The 15,518-nt window shown below is 60.3% G+C and overlaps 1 protein-coding gene across 1 annotated transcript; it reads right to left on the bottom strand.

Annotated features, from left to right (window-relative positions):
* Positions 1 to 1,231: 1,231 nt before the first annotated feature.
* Positions 1,232 to 14,127, bottom strand: RTN4RL2 (reticulon 4 receptor like 2). The gene is made up of 3 exons (XM_038765202.1): positions 13,977 to 14,127; positions 5,504 to 5,985; positions 1,232 to 2,723 (listed from the first exon to the last, which is right to left on the bottom strand). Exons 1-3 carry the CDS (start codon positions 14,005 to 14,007, stop codon positions 1,956 to 1,958), a joined length of 1,281 nt encoding a protein of 426 aa, XP_038621130.1. The 5' UTR covers positions 14,008 to 14,127; the 3' UTR covers positions 1,232 to 1,955.
* Positions 14,128 to 15,518: the final 1,391 nt, after the last annotated feature.

Here is a 15,518-nt window from a genome sequence, read left to right as displayed (position 1 = left end):
AACTCCGATCCAAACTGGAACCCAAGTCCCACCTTGGCTGGCCGGCGAGGGACGCTGGGAAGCGGCCCCCAGCCCGGTTGCCAGTTCCAGCTTTGCCCCCCTGCCACTTTTGGGGCTGGGAGGGTGGGGAGTGGGATGTTTGGGGAGCAGCAGGCTGTGGGGAGGGGAGGGGGAAAAAGTGCTTGAGGGGGAAGGGCCATCTGTTAGCGCTGGCCCCTCTCCCACTTCACTCCAGACTTAACCCCCCATGTTCCGGATAACATCATCACATCCTTGTTTAACCCATCGAATTGGGTTAAATTGCTCTGCACACAGTAAGCGCTCAATAAATACGATTTGAATGAACGAATGAATGGGTTCTGGGGAGAAACCCCAACCCCCATCCTCCGGGAGAAGCCCCCTCCACTCCCGGGAGGGAGGAGAGAAACCTCCACTAACTGTCCCTCCGTTCTTAGGATGGAACAGTCCATGCCAGGACTCCTGCCGCATGAGAATAATAAAAATGACGATGGCATTTATTAAGCGCTTACTATGTGCAAAGCACTGTTCTAAGCGTTGAGAAGCAGCGTGGCCTAATGGAAAGGGCATGGGCCTGGGAATCGGAAAGACCTGGGTTCTCATCCCGGCTCTGCCACGTGTCTGTCGGGTGACCTTGGGCAAGTCATTTAACTTCTTCGCTCCTCAGTTATCTCATCTGTAAAATGGGGATGAAGACTATGAGCACCACGTGAGACAGGGACTGGGTCCAACCATATTAGCTTATATAATATAACAATGATAATGATGGCATTTATTAAGCGCTTACTCTGTGCAAAGCACTGTTCTAAGTGCTGGGGAGGTTACAAGGTGATCAGGTTGTCCCACCTGGGGCTCACAGTCTTCATCCCCCTTTCACAGATGAGGTAACTGAGGCCCAGAGAAGTGAAGTGACTTGCCCAAAGTCACAAAGCTGACAATTGGCAGAGCCGGGATTAGAACCGGCCCGTGCTCGTTCCACTGAGCCACGCTGCCTCTCTAATATCTACCCCAGCGCTTAGTACAGTGCTGGCATAGAGTAAGCGCTTAAAAAAACACCATTTAAAAAACAAGAAAACAAAAAGGCAGTTCCGCCCACGCCTCCACGGGGTCCTCTCTTTCTCCTTCCGTACCCCGAAGGCTCAGTCTGGGCCCCGCTGGGCATGCCCTCTCCGTCCCTTGGGGGCTCCAAGCGAATGACTGCCACAGGCGGAGCTAAAATAATATAATTTTTTAATAAATTTTTTCTCAACCAACATTTTGTTCTTTGCCCGGTGGGCGGGCTGGGGACAGGGTGGAGAGGGATGATCTCTGGGGAGACCCGGGGGGCCCCAAGAGTCTCTAAGGAAACAGGCTGGGGAAGCCCCCCTTCTCCTTCCCCGGCCGTGGGGAAGAGGAGGGCGGGGGGGCATCAGAAGGTGGGCTCGGGGGACACAGCCCTGTTCCCCTAGCCGGGGTCAGAATGGTCTGCAGTTTGCGGCCCCCCGGGGGAGGGGGGCCTGCTGCAGTTTGGAGCCCTTTCTCCCAGTCCCGGGACCCCCCCGCGCTGGGCCTTCCTGCCCATCGACCCTCAGGTCTCATTCCTGGCTCTGATCCGAGGGGGCCGGGGGCAGGCCCACCGCCCCTCTGGGAACCGGAGGCGGGGGGACGGATGGAGCCAGAGGCAGGGAGCCCCCACCCCCAGATCCCAGGGGGTGGGAGGGTAAGTCCCAAGACGAAGCACCTGGAGGGAGGGGAGAGCGGGGGTCCGGAAAGGAGAGTTCTGGGGGACGCCCCATGTCCCGGGGGGGCCGCGGTCCCGGTGGGCGGAGGAGGGCCGGCAGCCAGGGGCAGGCGGTTGGGATGGTGGGGAAGGGGCCTCGTCCCCGTGGGCCGCGGCATCCGGACCACCCTCCCTACCCCTGCCCCGATGGTCGGCAGCCCCCGGCCACAGCCCCCGGTCAGAGGTGGTAGGGGAGCAGGAGCAGGAGGCAGAGCAGGAGGGCGGGCGGCCCCGGGGGCCGGGCCGAGCCCCGGGAGTCCAGCGGAGGCGGGCAGGCCGGGCCCGGGCAGCCGTCCCCCAGCCGCCGGTCCTCTCCGCCGTAGCCGGCCCAGTAGTCGTCCTCGGTGGGCGCGTCGCCGCCACCCTGGGGCCCCCGGGGGTCCTGGGCCGGCACGTCCCGGTACAAGGTGGAGGGGTCTGCGGGGGGCGCCCCGGCCTCGCCCAGCCCGTACAGGTGGTTGGAGGAGCTGTTGGCGCGGGAGCCCTCCCAGCGGGCCCGAGGCCCAGGCCCCGTCGGGGCGGCGGGCGGGCAGGCCTGGAAGTCGGCCTCCCGCAGGGCCCGCAGGTCCTGGCCGCGGCGCTCCGGCGGGGTGGCGCAGGGGACGTCCGAGCTGGAGACCCGGGCCCGCTGGAACCAGGCCCACAGCGGCCGGGCCCGGCAGTCACAGGCCCAGGGGTTGGCGTTGAGGCGCAGGAACTCCAGGGCCGGCAGGTCGGCCAGGGCCTCGCCGGGCAGCGAGGCCAGGCTGTTGTTGAACAGGTAGAGGATGGTGAGGCGGTCCAGGCCCCGGAAGGCCGCCCGGTGGACGCCCTGCAGCCGGTTCCCGTGCAGCAGCAGCCGGTCCAGGCTGGCCAGCCCGCGGAACACGTGCTCGGCCAGCAGCCGCAGACGGTTCCCGTGGAGGAAGAGGTGGCTCAGGTTGGCCAGGTCGGCGAACAGGTCATCCTGGCGGGAGCGGGGAGGAGGCGGCCAAGGCCCGGGGCGGAAGGGGAGAGGCCGCTCGTCGGGGAGCCCTTCCTTCCTTCCCTCCCTCCTTCCCTCGAGGGAAGGCCCCGTCGCCTTCGGAGTACGGCTTCCCTCTGAAGGCGACGGGGCCGATCCGCGGCCGCCCGAGGAGACCCTCCCGGGAACCCCCTTCGCTCCACCTCGACACCTCGACGCGATAGCTAGATGTACCCGACCGGCAGACACCGGACCGTCAGCTCCTTGAGGGCAGGGAGCGCGTCGACCGACTCTAGCGTGCTGTGCACACGGTCAGTGCTCAGTAAATACCATCAATCGATCGGTCGATAGACGGCAAGGCGGGGGAAGGAGGGGCCTCTCCTCCACGACTCCACGCAAGAGGAAAATCCCCGGAGATGCAGCTCACCGGCCCCCCCCCACCCTGAAGAGCTTGGGGATGAAGAGTCATTCCCCTGCCTCCACTTCCCGTCTTCCTGACTTCTCCCCTTCCCCCCTTCCCTCCCCGCCGCCCATCTGGCTTCCGCCTTCTCCTTGCTACAGAAATCGCTCCTCTCGGTTCCACCCAAGCCTCGTCCCCCTCATCCTCCCTGCCGGCTCGGAGACCTGGGGCTCGCCTTCTCTCGGCCTAGGGTTTCCAGGTCTCTGTCCTCCCTGTCTTCTCCCCTAATTCTCTGGGCTTCGATCAGTCTCGCCTCCTCCCCGCCTACTTCTCCCTTCCACGGAGTTCTGTGGCTTCACGGCAGTCTCTCCTCTCCTCTCTTCCGTCTGTCCTTCGCTCAATGGCTCACCTTGGTCTGCCTCTCCTTTCCCTGTGGTGACCCTCAGACCATCCTGGCTTCTCCTCCTTGGGCACTTAGATGCTCTCTGGGGGTGGGGGGATGGCGGGATTCCCAATTTCCCCCCTTTCTTCACTGCCAGGAAATCATCCTACCTCCCAGGCACACAATCTTGGTGTCGCCTCTGATTCCTAAATCGTTCCCTCCGTCTCTCCCACCCTCCCTCCCTCCCCCAACCACCCAAGCTGTTGCCAGATCCTGCAGCTTCTTTCTCCACCGCATCTTTAAGATCCGCTCCTTCCTCTCTCCACGGCTAAAACCCTTCTCTGCATTAATCAGCTCTTGACTTTTACAGCCCTCTCCTCCCCATCCTCCTTGTCTCTCTCCTCTCCTCAGTTGAGAGCATCTCCCATTTCTACGGCCAGATTTCCCCCCTTTCCCCACTGACCCGTACCGCTCCACCTCCGTTTGAAAAGTCCCTTTCCTCACCTAACTCCAGATTTCCCCCTTTCAAGTCAACCCCTCTTTCTTCTCTTCTTCTTCACAGCCTGGATCTCAGCCCTGTCTCCTCTTTGTTCCCCTTTCTCCTTCGCCTTCAAATGGCTCCTTATGACCTCTGGCTTCAGGGAAGACGACCCAGGGGTTGGGGCTTCCCGCCTTGCTACCCATCCAGTCTTGGGCTCTCGTATTCTCTCACCAACTCGGATCCTTGCCCCGGCCTAGTTCGGTTCAGCGGTCAGTTTTCTGGAATTCACAGGGACCTCCCTCCCCACCCTCCTCCCCGACTACCAAACACCCTGCTTCCACCCCAGCTCCAAGACATTGAGCAGAGTTGGGGCACAGGAGGTGACTGAGAGGGTAGGGACCGTCTCTATGTGTTGCCGACTTGTACTTCCCAAGCGCTTAGTACAGTGCTCTGCACACAGTAAGCGCTCAATAAATACGATTGAATGAATGAATGAACAAGTACCGTTAAAAAAAAAAAGAAACATACGCGAGGCATCACCCCAAGGCCTTAGGGATTTCTGAGGAACCTTGGGGATTGGGTGGGAACACAGAGGGGCTGAACCTGATCCTGCCATGGGGACGGCAGGATGGGGCAGGAGGGAAGGTTGCCACCGAGTCACAGGAACGTGTCCTGGAAAACCAGAGAGAGCCACAGCCAGAGCCAGCCAGGGAGCTAGAGAGGGGCGGGGGGGTGGCTGGCAATTTTACTTGTCCATATTTACTATTCTATTTATTTTGTTAATGATGTGCGTTTAGCTTTAATTCTATTTGTTCTGACGACTTGACACCTGTCCTTCCCAGACTGAGCCCCCCTCCTTCCTCTCCCCCTCCCCCCCGCCTTACCTCCTTCCCCTGTATATATGTTTGTACGTATTTACTACTCTATTTTATTTGTACATATTTATTCTATTTATTTTATTTTGTTAATATGTTTTGTTTTGTGGTCTGTCTCCCCTTTCTAGACCATGAGCCCGCTGTTGGGTAGGGACCGTCTCTATATGTTGCCAACTTGTACTTCCCAAGCGCTTAGTACAGTGCTCTGCACACTGTAAGCGCTCAATAAATACCACTGATTGACTGATTGATTGATTGGACTGGAGTGGGGAGAAGTCAGTAGTCTAGACCGTGAGCCCGCTGTTGGGTAGGGACCATCTCTATATGTTGCCAACTTGTACTTCCCAAGCGCTTAGTGCAGTGCTCTGCACACAGTAAGCGCTCAATAGATACGATTGAATGAACTGAATCAATGAACGAATGTCCACACGTTTTGTTTCGTTGTCTGTCTCCCCCTTCTAGACCGTGAGCCCGCCGTCGGGTAGGGACCGTCTCTAGACGTCGCCGACTTGTACGTCCCAAGCGCTCAGCCCAGACAGTAAATACGATTGAGTGAACGAAAGGAGAGGGGAGAGGGAAGGGGTGGGAGGCTGTGGGGGACGGGGATCCCCCCCCGAGCGGATCACCCGGAGACAGATCACTCACCTGGAGATAGAGCAGGCTGTTCTCCTGGAGGTAGAGGTACTGGAGACTGACGAGGCCCCGGAAGATGGAGCCGGGCAGGCTGCTCAGCTGGCAGCGATACAAGTGCAGGGACTGCAAGCGCTCCAGGCCCTGGAAAGTGTCCGGGTCCAGGGAGCGCAGGTGTCGGTTGTCCCCGAGGTCCAGCTCCTCCAGGGCCTGGAGGCGGCGGAAGGTCCCGGGGTGGATGACCGACAGGTTGTTGGAGTAGAGCCACAGGGTGAGCAGGCCGGGCCCGAAGGTGCCGGGCCGCAGCGAGCGGATGAGGTTGTTCTGCAGGAAGAGGCGCTGGGTGTCGGGCGGCAGGAGCAGCGGCACGGCGGAGAAGTTGTTGGCCTGGCAGCTGACCGTGGGCGGGGAGAAGTAGCAGGTGCACAGCACGGGGCAGGTCGGGGCGCCCGGCTGCGGGCTCAACAGCAGGAGCAGCAGGCAGGCTGACGCGGGACCTGGAGAGAGAGGGAAGCGCGCGCCGCACGCGCGCACAAAACACACACACGCCCTGTGAGGACCGGCGACCCTAACGGCAATCGGCGGCGTGGATCGCTGGAAAAGAGCCCGGGCTTTGGAGTCGGAGGTCCTGGGTTCCAGTCCCCGCTCCGCCAATTGTCAGCTGGGTGACTTGGGGCAAGTCACTTCCCTCCTCTGGGCCTCAGTCGGCTCATCTGGAAAACGGGGGTGAAGACTGGGAGCCCCCCGTGGGACAACCTGATCCCCTTGTAACCGCCCCGGCGCTTAGAACGGTGCTTTGCACACAGCAAGCGCTTAATAAATGCCATCATTATTATAATGATGATGCTATCAGACAATTCTCCTATCAGATGGATAATTGCACTCCCCCACTTCAAAACCTTACTGAAGGCCCGTCTCCTCCAAGAAGCCTTCCCTGACTAAGCCCTCCTCTCCTCTTCCCCCGCTCCCTTCGGTGCCGCTCTTACTTGCTCTTTGATTCATCCTCCCTCCCATCAATCAATCAATCAATTGTATTTATTGAGCGCTTACTGTGTGCAGAGCACTGTACTAAGCACTTGGGAAGTACAAGTTGGCAACATATAGAGACGGTCCCTACCCAACAGTGGGCTCACAGTCTAGAGGAAAATGGAGATGTGCTCCAGGTGAGGCACGAACTCACAACCTCGGCATTATAAGTACCATCCCCACAGCACATATGTACATAGCTGTAATTTATTTAGCTACTTATTCATTTATATATATTATTGTCTGTCTGCCCCTCTAGACTGTGAGCTCATTGTGGGCAGGAATGTGTCTGTTATATTGTACTCTCCCAAGCGCTTAATACAGTGCTTTGCACACAGTAAGCACTCAAAAAATGCCGTACTGAAGGCCCATCTCCTCCAAGAAGCCTTCCCTGCCTAAGCCCTCCTCTCCTCTTCCCCCACTCCCTTCGGTGCCGCTCTTACTTGCTCTCTGATTCATCCTCCCTCCCATCCCCACAGCACATATGTACATAGCTGTAATTTATAAAGCTACTTATTTATTTATATATATTAATGTCTGTCTGCCCCTCTAGACTGGGAGCTCATTGTGGGCAGGAATGTGTCTGTTATATTGTACTCTCCCAAGCGCTTAATACAGTGCTTTGCACACAGTATGCACTCAATAAATGCAATTGAATGATTATTTGTTAAGCGCTGACTATGTGCCAGGCACTGTACTAAATGCTGGGGTGGGTGCAAGCAAATTGTGTTGGGTACAGTTCCCATCCCACATGGGGCTCGCGCTCTTAATCCCCATTTTACAGATGAGGTAACTGAGGCACAGAGAAGTGAAGGGAGACTTGCCCAAAGCCACAGAGCAAACAGGTGGCAGAGCTGGGATTAGAACCCACGAGAGACCACGACGGCCCATCAGGGCGACTTTCACCGGCCAGAAGTCATTCTTCCCTCCTCCTTCCAGAGGGCCTGTAACCTGCAGTGAGAGGGCTCCTGGGCAGCTTCTGAACACAACCTACCCTGCTGCTTCTCCTGCCTGTCATTTATCTTCACGTTCGTCTCCCCCCTGCAGACTGTAAGCCTCTTGTGGGCAGGGATCACGCCTACCACCACATCCAGTGAATCGATTGATCGCTTCCTGTGACCAGAGCACTGTAGTAAGCGCTTGGGAGAGTACAATACGACAGACGCCTTCTCTGCCCACAACGAGCTTGCAGTCTAGAGGTGGAGACGGCCACTGATATAAATAAATTATGGACAGTCGTTCACTCAGTCGTATTTATTGAGCGCTTACTGTGTGCAGAGCACTGGACTAAGCGCTTGGGAAGTACAAGTCGGCAACAGATAGAGACGGTCCCTACCCAACAACAGGCTCACAGGCTAGAAGGGGGAGATGTACATAAATGCTGTGGGGCTGGGGGGGGGGGATGCAGAAGGGCGTCGAAGAAACTTAAAAAGAGGGTCTAGTCCGGGAAGACCTCTTAGAGGAGATGTGCCTTCAAAAAGAGAAGCAGCGTGGCTCAGTGGAAAGAGCCCGGGTTTTGGAGTCAGGGGTCATGGGTTCGAATCCCAGCTCTGCCAATTGTCAGCTGTGTGACTTTGGGCAAGTCACTTCACTGGGCCTCAGTTCCCTCATCTGTAGAAAAGGGATTAAGACTGTGAGCCCCCCGTGGGACAACCTGATCTCCTTGTAACCTCCCCAGCGCTTAGGACAGTGCTTGGCACATAGTAAGCGCTTAGTGAATGCCATCATTATTATTATCAATAAGGCCTTAAAGTGGGAGAGAGTGACTGTCCGGCGGATATGAAGAGGGAAGGTGTCCCAGGTCAGGGGCAGGATGTGGGGGAGAAGTCGGCAGCGAGACAGGTGAGGCGGAGGTGCAGTGAGTAGGTTGTATTGTCCTCTCCCAAGCGGTTAGTGCAATGCTCTGCACACGGTTGGTGCTCCCTGAATAACCTGGCATTCCCGGCCACATCCATATGTCTTATGAGCAGGAACGGTAGCCTGGGGTTACTCTGGGCCCGTGTCTTTGGTGCGCACGTGGTTGCCTCGAGAACAGTGCTGGGAGTCAGAAGACCTGGATTCTAATCCTGCCTCCACCGCTCGCCTGCCCCTGTGACCTCGGGCAAGCCACTTGACTCCTCCAAGTCCGTTTCCTCTTCTGTAAAACAGGGATTAAAGATCCGTTGTGCTGTACTTTCTCGGGGGCTTAGCACAGTGCTCTACACACAGTAAGCGCTCAGTAATACAGTTGAAGGAATGAATGAATGAATCTGTTCATTCTCTCCCCTGGGACTGTGAGCCCCATAAGGGATGAGGACCGTGCCCGATCTAACTGTATTTACCCGAACATTTGGCGCGTAGTAGATGATTAACAAATGCCACAGTGATCATTACTGTGAAGCTGCACGTCAGCTCCGATGCCCACTCATACGGTATCATGAGCAAATGTGAGGTCTCTGACCAGGCGTGGGCCGCACGCGTGCGTGTGCGCGCACCATCCATCCCGGTGTGCGTGATACCACCGATCCACCCGCGTGCCGCATCCACGGGCGGCGGACGGCGTTGTCCGTCAGGCCACGGAGTCACCCAGCGGCTGCCCCCGGTGCCACCCGGGGGATCCCTCCGGTTCCCTCCCCGCGCGGGACCGCGTCTGCGTGTTATGTGTGTGCGCCGGCCTGCCCCTCGTGAGCGGGTGAGCCTGCGTGCGTGCGTGCCGGGCCCCGTGCACGCGTAGGCCGGGTGTGATGTAATACTCAGTGACACAGGCGGCTGCTGTTCCATTCGTTCACACCGCCTCCGCCGTTCTCGGCCCTTCTCACCCCTCCCCCGTGCAGCGTTTCCCGGTCGCTCTCTCCTCCCCAGCGCTCCGGGGCCACGTGGCCCGGGAAACGGGTCGCCCTCCCGGGACCAGAGCCGCCAGGAGTCACACCTTCGGCCTGGGAGGCCGAGATCCTTGGCGATCTTAGGCGGCCGCGGGCCCCTCCCAGACCCGGGGCTGGCTCTACCTCTTGGGTACCAGGCTCTGCGATGGCAAATTCCTTTCCTGATCCCTTAATCCTGGCCAGATCCCCGGGCTTCCCCAGGGTCCCTGGGATTAGAGGCCCGGCTGCTCGGCCCCAGGGACTGGGAAAGACTGGAGACGGGAGAGGAGGGAGGCTGATGTTCCAATCCGGGCCCGACCCTATGCTGGGCCTCAGTGCCCCCTCAGCTTTCTCCTTCTGTCCCCGGCAGGAGCGGAGATGGCCGGGGCCCAGAACTCCCCAGCCACCCTCCAACCTGCCGGCCGCCTCCACAGATCTCCTCTCCAGCCCCCCTAAAAGAAAACTCTTTTCCTCTTTCCCTCTTCTCCGGCAGTTGAAGCGGGAAGGGCGTTCCTGGCCTCGCCGCTTCCCCACCGACCCAAGGCCGAGGCGCAACTGTGAGCCCGCTGTTGGGTAGGGACCGTGCCCGTATGTTGCCGACTTGTACTTCCCAAGCGCTTAATACAGTAAGCGCTCAATAAATACGATTGAATGAATGAATGAGGGGGAGGCTGGACCTGGGGATATGATGGGGGTGGGGAACGGGGGGACACGGTGGTGGGGGAACCGGGCGAGGCTGGGGGAGGGGCGTCCAGGCCCCTGCTGTGTAATGGTGACTCTGTTGCCATTTCTGGCCCTTGCCGTGCGGAGCAGCTGTAACCCAAGGAGCCTCATCCATAATTCAGGCTGTGGCTCTCACTGGAGGCGAGGGGGTGGGGAAGGGGGTGTGTGCAGGGTGGCTGGAAGCTTCTCTACCCCCAGGCCTGGCTGAGCACTGCTCCAGGGCAGAAGCAGTTGGGTCTGGGGTGCCGTTCCTCTTCTGGCCTAATCTATAACTAACCCCCTCTCCTTCCCGTTTAGCCTCCACAATTCCCCCAAGCCACCTCCTCTCTGGCTGCTCCCTGCTTTCTTATTTCCACTTCCCACTCATGACCACCATTTCACCCAAGCACCTCTCTCTCTCTCTCTCCCCCCCACACACACATATACACACACATTCCTCTTTTTCTTGAGCTGAGGTGGTCTCCTCAATACCTCCCTCCCTCTTCTTCCCCCTCAGACTAAGCCCCGGATATTGGCGAGAGTCTTTCAACCTCCCTATGGATAGGGCATCCAGTTCAGCTGGCTCTAGGAAGGATGGGCAGATCATCCCTTCTCATTTTTGTTATTATTACTTATCATCACCATCAATTTATGTCTACCGTTTCTCAATTATACGCTCCCCGGGGGCAGGGGTGACATCCTCCATTCCTTTAAGTCCCTCAAGCGCCTGGTACAGTGCTCAGCACACATTAGGTGCTCAATAAATACTGTCGCTATGGTTACTAATACAGGAGACTCCTACTCCCTCCTGCTCAGAGTTAGGGCTGGGCTCGAAGGCTCCAGCATCTCGGAGCTGTCAGCTAGGCTGGGGAGGTTTCCACTGTTAGCAGGAAAGGGCCACGGAGGTTCTCGGTTCTGGCTCTCACTCTGTCCTGAGCGACTCAGGGGGAACCATCAAAAAAGCCAGAATGGGCTACGGGAATAGCAGGTGGGCCCAGGCAGAGGAAAGGTCTGGAATCATGGGCGGATTCTCTCAGGGTGATCTTCGAAGGTCGAAAATCCCATTTCCACCCGGGGAGGTGGAGAGTGGGGGAAGCGTGAAAAGGGAGAACGGGAGAAGAGGGGGTGCTGGGCCTTGAGGAGTCCAAAACAGACCCCCTGAGACAGATTTGGACGGACCCCGGTCACCGAAGGCACAGGACGGCTTGGCTCTGGAACTGAGTCCTAGGCTCCAGAATCCCCATTGCCCAGCTCTGAATGTAGGAGTCAGAAGCCATCAGCAGAAAGAGAGGGCCATGGCAGAGTTCGCAGTGAGGCCCAAGGCAGGACCTCCCACCGACGGGGCCCAAAAGAAACGGGACGTGAGAGGCTCAAGAGAGGAGAGGCCGATGATGGGCCGCGGCCCTGAGCCCGGAGAAGGCCGGGAACCCGGGGGGAAATCCGGGAGCCCTAAGAGCGGCCGGGGAGGGGCGGTTTCCGAGCAGAAGCGGGAGCGGGCAGGGGTGCCGGGTGCGGCGGTTCGGGGCCGGGGGGCAGAGGGGATGGAGGTGGCCGTGGAAATGCCGAGGCCCGGGGTGGCAGCGACGTCGGGTGACGGAGGTACAGAGCTTCTGCAAACAAGTTCGCACCCTGCCAGAATGTAACACCCCAAAATAAGCAGCCGCCTGAGCAATTCTCCGTGCAATTCGACGGGGGCCGGGGATAAAAACGGCAACGGGGAACCAGCCAGACGGGGGCTCGGCCTCCCGGGGTGGGGTGGGGGGGGGGCTCCACCCTCACCCTGCTGCTCTGCCCCAGAGCAGCCCCCCGACCGCTCTGGGGCCTGTCCGCCTGCCTGCCCGGCCCTAGTGGGCACAGCCTCTCTGACCCGTCCCCTCTGCTCCCCAGCTTTCTGCTCCTGACCACTCTTGGCTGGTCCCTCGATTTCTCCTCTTGGGGTCCTCCGACTCTGTCCAGATCCCTCTCCCTCTCTCATCAACTCTGTCACTCTTTTCCAGTTCCTCTTGTTCGTCCTTGGCCCCGACCCCCGCCTCCCCTACACCTGTGCCCTTTCCCTCCCCAGCCCCCGGGCCCCTGTCCCCATTTCAGCTCCCCGGTCCCTCTGGGCCCGACCCCTGGGGCCTGCTGAGGTGCCGATTAAGCCGCCGTGCCCCGGAGCAGGTGCTGGCGGAGGAAGAGCGGGACGGCCAGGCCGGGCCCCTCCGCTCCAGCGTCCCTGAACCCGGCCCGGCCCCTCAGTCGCGAGCCCTCGGCCGCTGCCAGGCCCTGATGGGACCCAGCCGTGCAGCCCCGACCCCCAACCAGAGCCTGGGGAAAAGGAAAAGGGGTTCTGGGCCTCAGGGGGGCTTGGTGAGATTGGACGGAGGGTGGGAAAGGGAGCAGATAGCAAGCTCCTCTGTCCTCATCCTCTGCTTTCCCCTCCTATCTTTCTTTTCCCCGCTCTCCCCAGACTCGTTCCCCTAACCCCTCCTGCTCCTTCCCTCACCCTTCTCTCTTCTCCTTCTTCCCTCATCTTTCTCTTTCCACTTCCCTCATCCTTCTCTTTCCTCGTCTTCCCTTACCCATTCTTTCCCATTCCCTCACACTTCTCTTCCCCCCAACCCCTCCTGCTCCTTCCCTCACCCTTCTCTCTTCTCCTTCTTCCCTCATCTTTCTCTTTCCACTTCCCTCATCCTTCTCTTTCCTCGTCTTCCCTTACCCATTCTTTCCCATTCCCTCACACTTCTCTTCCCCCCAACCCCTCCTGCTCCTTCCCTCACCCTTCTCTCTTCTCCTTCTTCCCTCATCTTTCTCTTTCCACTTCCCTAATTCTTCTCTTTCCTCGTCTTCCCTCACCCATTCTTTCCCCTTCTTCCCTCACCCTTCTCTTTCCCCTTCTTCCCTCACCCTTCTCTTTCCCCTTCTTCCCTCACCCTTCTCTCTTCCCCTTCTTCCCTCACACTTCTCTTCCTCCTTCTTCCCTCACCCTTCTCTTCCCCCTCCTTCCTTCACCCTTCTCTTCCCCCTCCTTCCCTCACCCTTCTCTTCCCCCTCCTTCCCTCACCCTTCTCTTCCCCCTCCTTCCCTCAACCTTCTCTTCCCCCTTCTTCCCTCACCCTTCTTTCCCCTCCTTCCCTCACCCTTCTCTATTCCTCCTTCTTCCCTCACCCTTCTCTTTCCCCATCTTCCCTCACCCTTCTTTTTCCCCATCTTCCCTCACCCTTCTCTTCCCCCTTCTTCCCTCACCTTTCTGTTTCCCTTTCTTCCCTCACCTTTCTGTTTCCCTTTCTTCCCTCACCCTTCTCTTTCCCCTTCTTCCCTCACCCTTCTCTATCACCCTTCTCTTTTCCCATCTCCCCTCACCATTCTCTTCCCCCTTCTTCCCTCACCCTTCTCTTCCCCTTCTTCCCTCACCCTTCTCTTCCCCCTCCTTCCCTCACCCTTCTCTTCCCCCTCCTTCCCTCACCTGTTTCCCTTTCTTCCCTCACTCTCCTCTTTCCCCATCCTCCCTCACCCTTCTCTCTTCCCCCTTCTCCCCTCACGCCCCTCTTCCCCCACCTTCCCTCACCATCTCTCTTTCCCCCTTCTTCCTCCACCCTCCTCTCTTTCCCCTTCCCTCCCCTTCCCTCCCCATCCTTCTCCCTTCTCCCCACACCCCTGTCTTTCCTCCTCTCCCCTCCCTCTCCCTCCCCTCTCCCGTGCCCCCTCTCCCGACTTCTCCGGGCGGCCGTTCCTTCCCTCTCCCGTTCCCTTTCCCCCCCCCCCCCCCCATCCCGCGCCCACCCTTCCCGTCCTTCCCGGTGTGTGTGTGTGTGTGTGTGTGTGTGTGTGTGTGTGTGTCCGTCCTTGCCGGCCCTTTTCCCCCCGCCCTTTGTCCGGCGGCGGGTCCCGGCGCCCCGGCGCCCCGGTGCCCGTCCCTCCGTCTCCCGGTCCCCCCTCACCTTGCAGCAGGCGGCGGAGGCGGGGCAGCATCTTGGGGCGGGAGCGGGCCTCCCCGCCGCTGGCCGGGCCCTCCCGACGCCCGCGCTGGGCGCCCTCGGTCCCGTCCGGGGGTCCCGTCCGGGGGTCCCGTCCGGGGGTCCCGTCCGGGGGGCCCGGGGGTCCGGGGGTCCCGTGGTCCGGTGGCCCGGGGGTCCGGGGTTCCCGGGGTCACTACCCTGCGGGCCCGGGGCTCCCTGTGTCCGGAGGGGCCATCAGCCCCGACGGGCCGCCCACCACGCGGCCGCCCGCCCGCCCGTCCTCCCGGGGGTGGGTCCCCGGTGTCCCGGCCGCCGGCTCGCCCGGAGACAGTGAGGACGTTGGGAGGGGGGGGGGGCAGGGTTTTCCTGGCCGCCCCCTCCTCCCGCTGACTCCTCCCTCCGTGGCTGGACGATTTAACCCTGTCCTGGCCCGTCGGCTCCGCCCCGTCCCGGGGCCTCCTGTCCCCGCGGCAGGGGGGCTGCCCCGGTGGGCCTGGCCTCGGGGCGGGGACCGGCCCCGGCGGGTGGGGGTGGGGGTGGGGAGCCCCGCCCCAGCCAGCCCGGACGGACACACCTGCCCGGCACCTTTCTGCCTCCCACCGGAGGACGCCGGAGGGGGAAGAGGCCTTGGGGGGCGGGGACCGATTCGACGGCCCCTCCTTCCCTCCCTGCCTTCCTTCCCCCTTCCCTTTCCCCTTCTTCCCCCTTCCCTTTCCCCTTCTTCACCCTTCCCTTCCCGTTTCCTTCCTTCCTTCCTCCTCCCTTCCCCTTTCCTTCCTCGCCCCTCCCCTTCTTCCCCCTTTCCCTCCTTCCCCTTCCCTTCCCATCTCTTTCCCCCTTCCCCTCCTTCCCCCTTCCCCTTCTTCCCCCTTTCCCTCCTTCTCGCTTCCTCTCCTTCCCTTCCCCCTCTTCCCTTCCTTCCTTCCTCCTCCCCATCTTCCCCCTTTCCCTCCTTCCCCTCCTTCCCCTTTCTTCCCCTTCCCCTTCTTCCCACTTCCCTTCCCTCTCCTTTCCCCTCCTTCCCTTCCCCCCTTCCCCCTTCCTTTCCCCTCCTTCCCTTCCTTCCTTCCCCCTCCCCTTCTTCCCCCTTTCCCTCCTTCCCCCTTCCCCTCCTTCCCTCCCTTCTTCCCCCTTCCCTTCCTTCTCCCTTTTCCTCCTTCCCTTCCCCTTCTTTCCCCTCCTTTCCCCTCCTTCCTTCCCCTCTCCCGGGCCTGGAGGGAACAGTGTGGGCCGGGGGTGGCTGCCGGCCGGCCCCCTCCCTGGGCCATGGTGGTTGGGCAGTTGGGCAAGCGGTTGGGCGGTTCCCTTGCCCATTTCAGAACCCGCCTGCCCAGTCTGTTGGGGTGTCCTCTCCCCACAGCCCTCAGTCCCGGGCCCAGTGGGTGCCCAGTAAATCTGCCTGACCGGTAGCCAGACGGGCTGGCGCAGGACCCGCAGGAGCCGGGGTTGGGGGGGGGACACACGTTCATTCCGGGTGGGTGGTCTGCCTGTGCCCACCCCCGGCCCCGGGGCCTTTGTGGGAGG

The sequence above is a fragment of the Tachyglossus aculeatus genome, chromosome 22 (genome assembly GCF_015852505.1).
Source record: "Tachyglossus aculeatus isolate mTacAcu1 chromosome 22, mTacAcu1.pri, whole genome shotgun sequence".
In the NCBI taxonomy this organism is placed as follows: Eukaryota; Metazoa; Chordata; class Mammalia; order Monotremata; family Tachyglossidae; genus Tachyglossus; species Tachyglossus aculeatus.
This window is presented reverse-complemented; position numbering and strand designations above follow the sequence as displayed.

Bases quoted from the DNA above. Each gene is read 5' to 3' on its own strand.
- RTN4RL2 (XM_038765202.1), bottom strand. From the start codon at position 14,007: ATGCTGCCCCGCCTCCGCCGCCTGCTGCAAG. The intron at 5,986-13,976 runs GTGAGGGGGGAC...CTCTCTCTCCAG, and splicing joins CCTCCGCCGCCTGCTGCAAG to GTCCCGCGTCAGCCTGCCTG. The intron at 2,724-5,503 runs GTGAGTGATCTG...CGCTCCCGCCAG, and splicing joins ACAGCCTGCTCTATCTCCAG to GATGACCTGTTCGCCGACCT.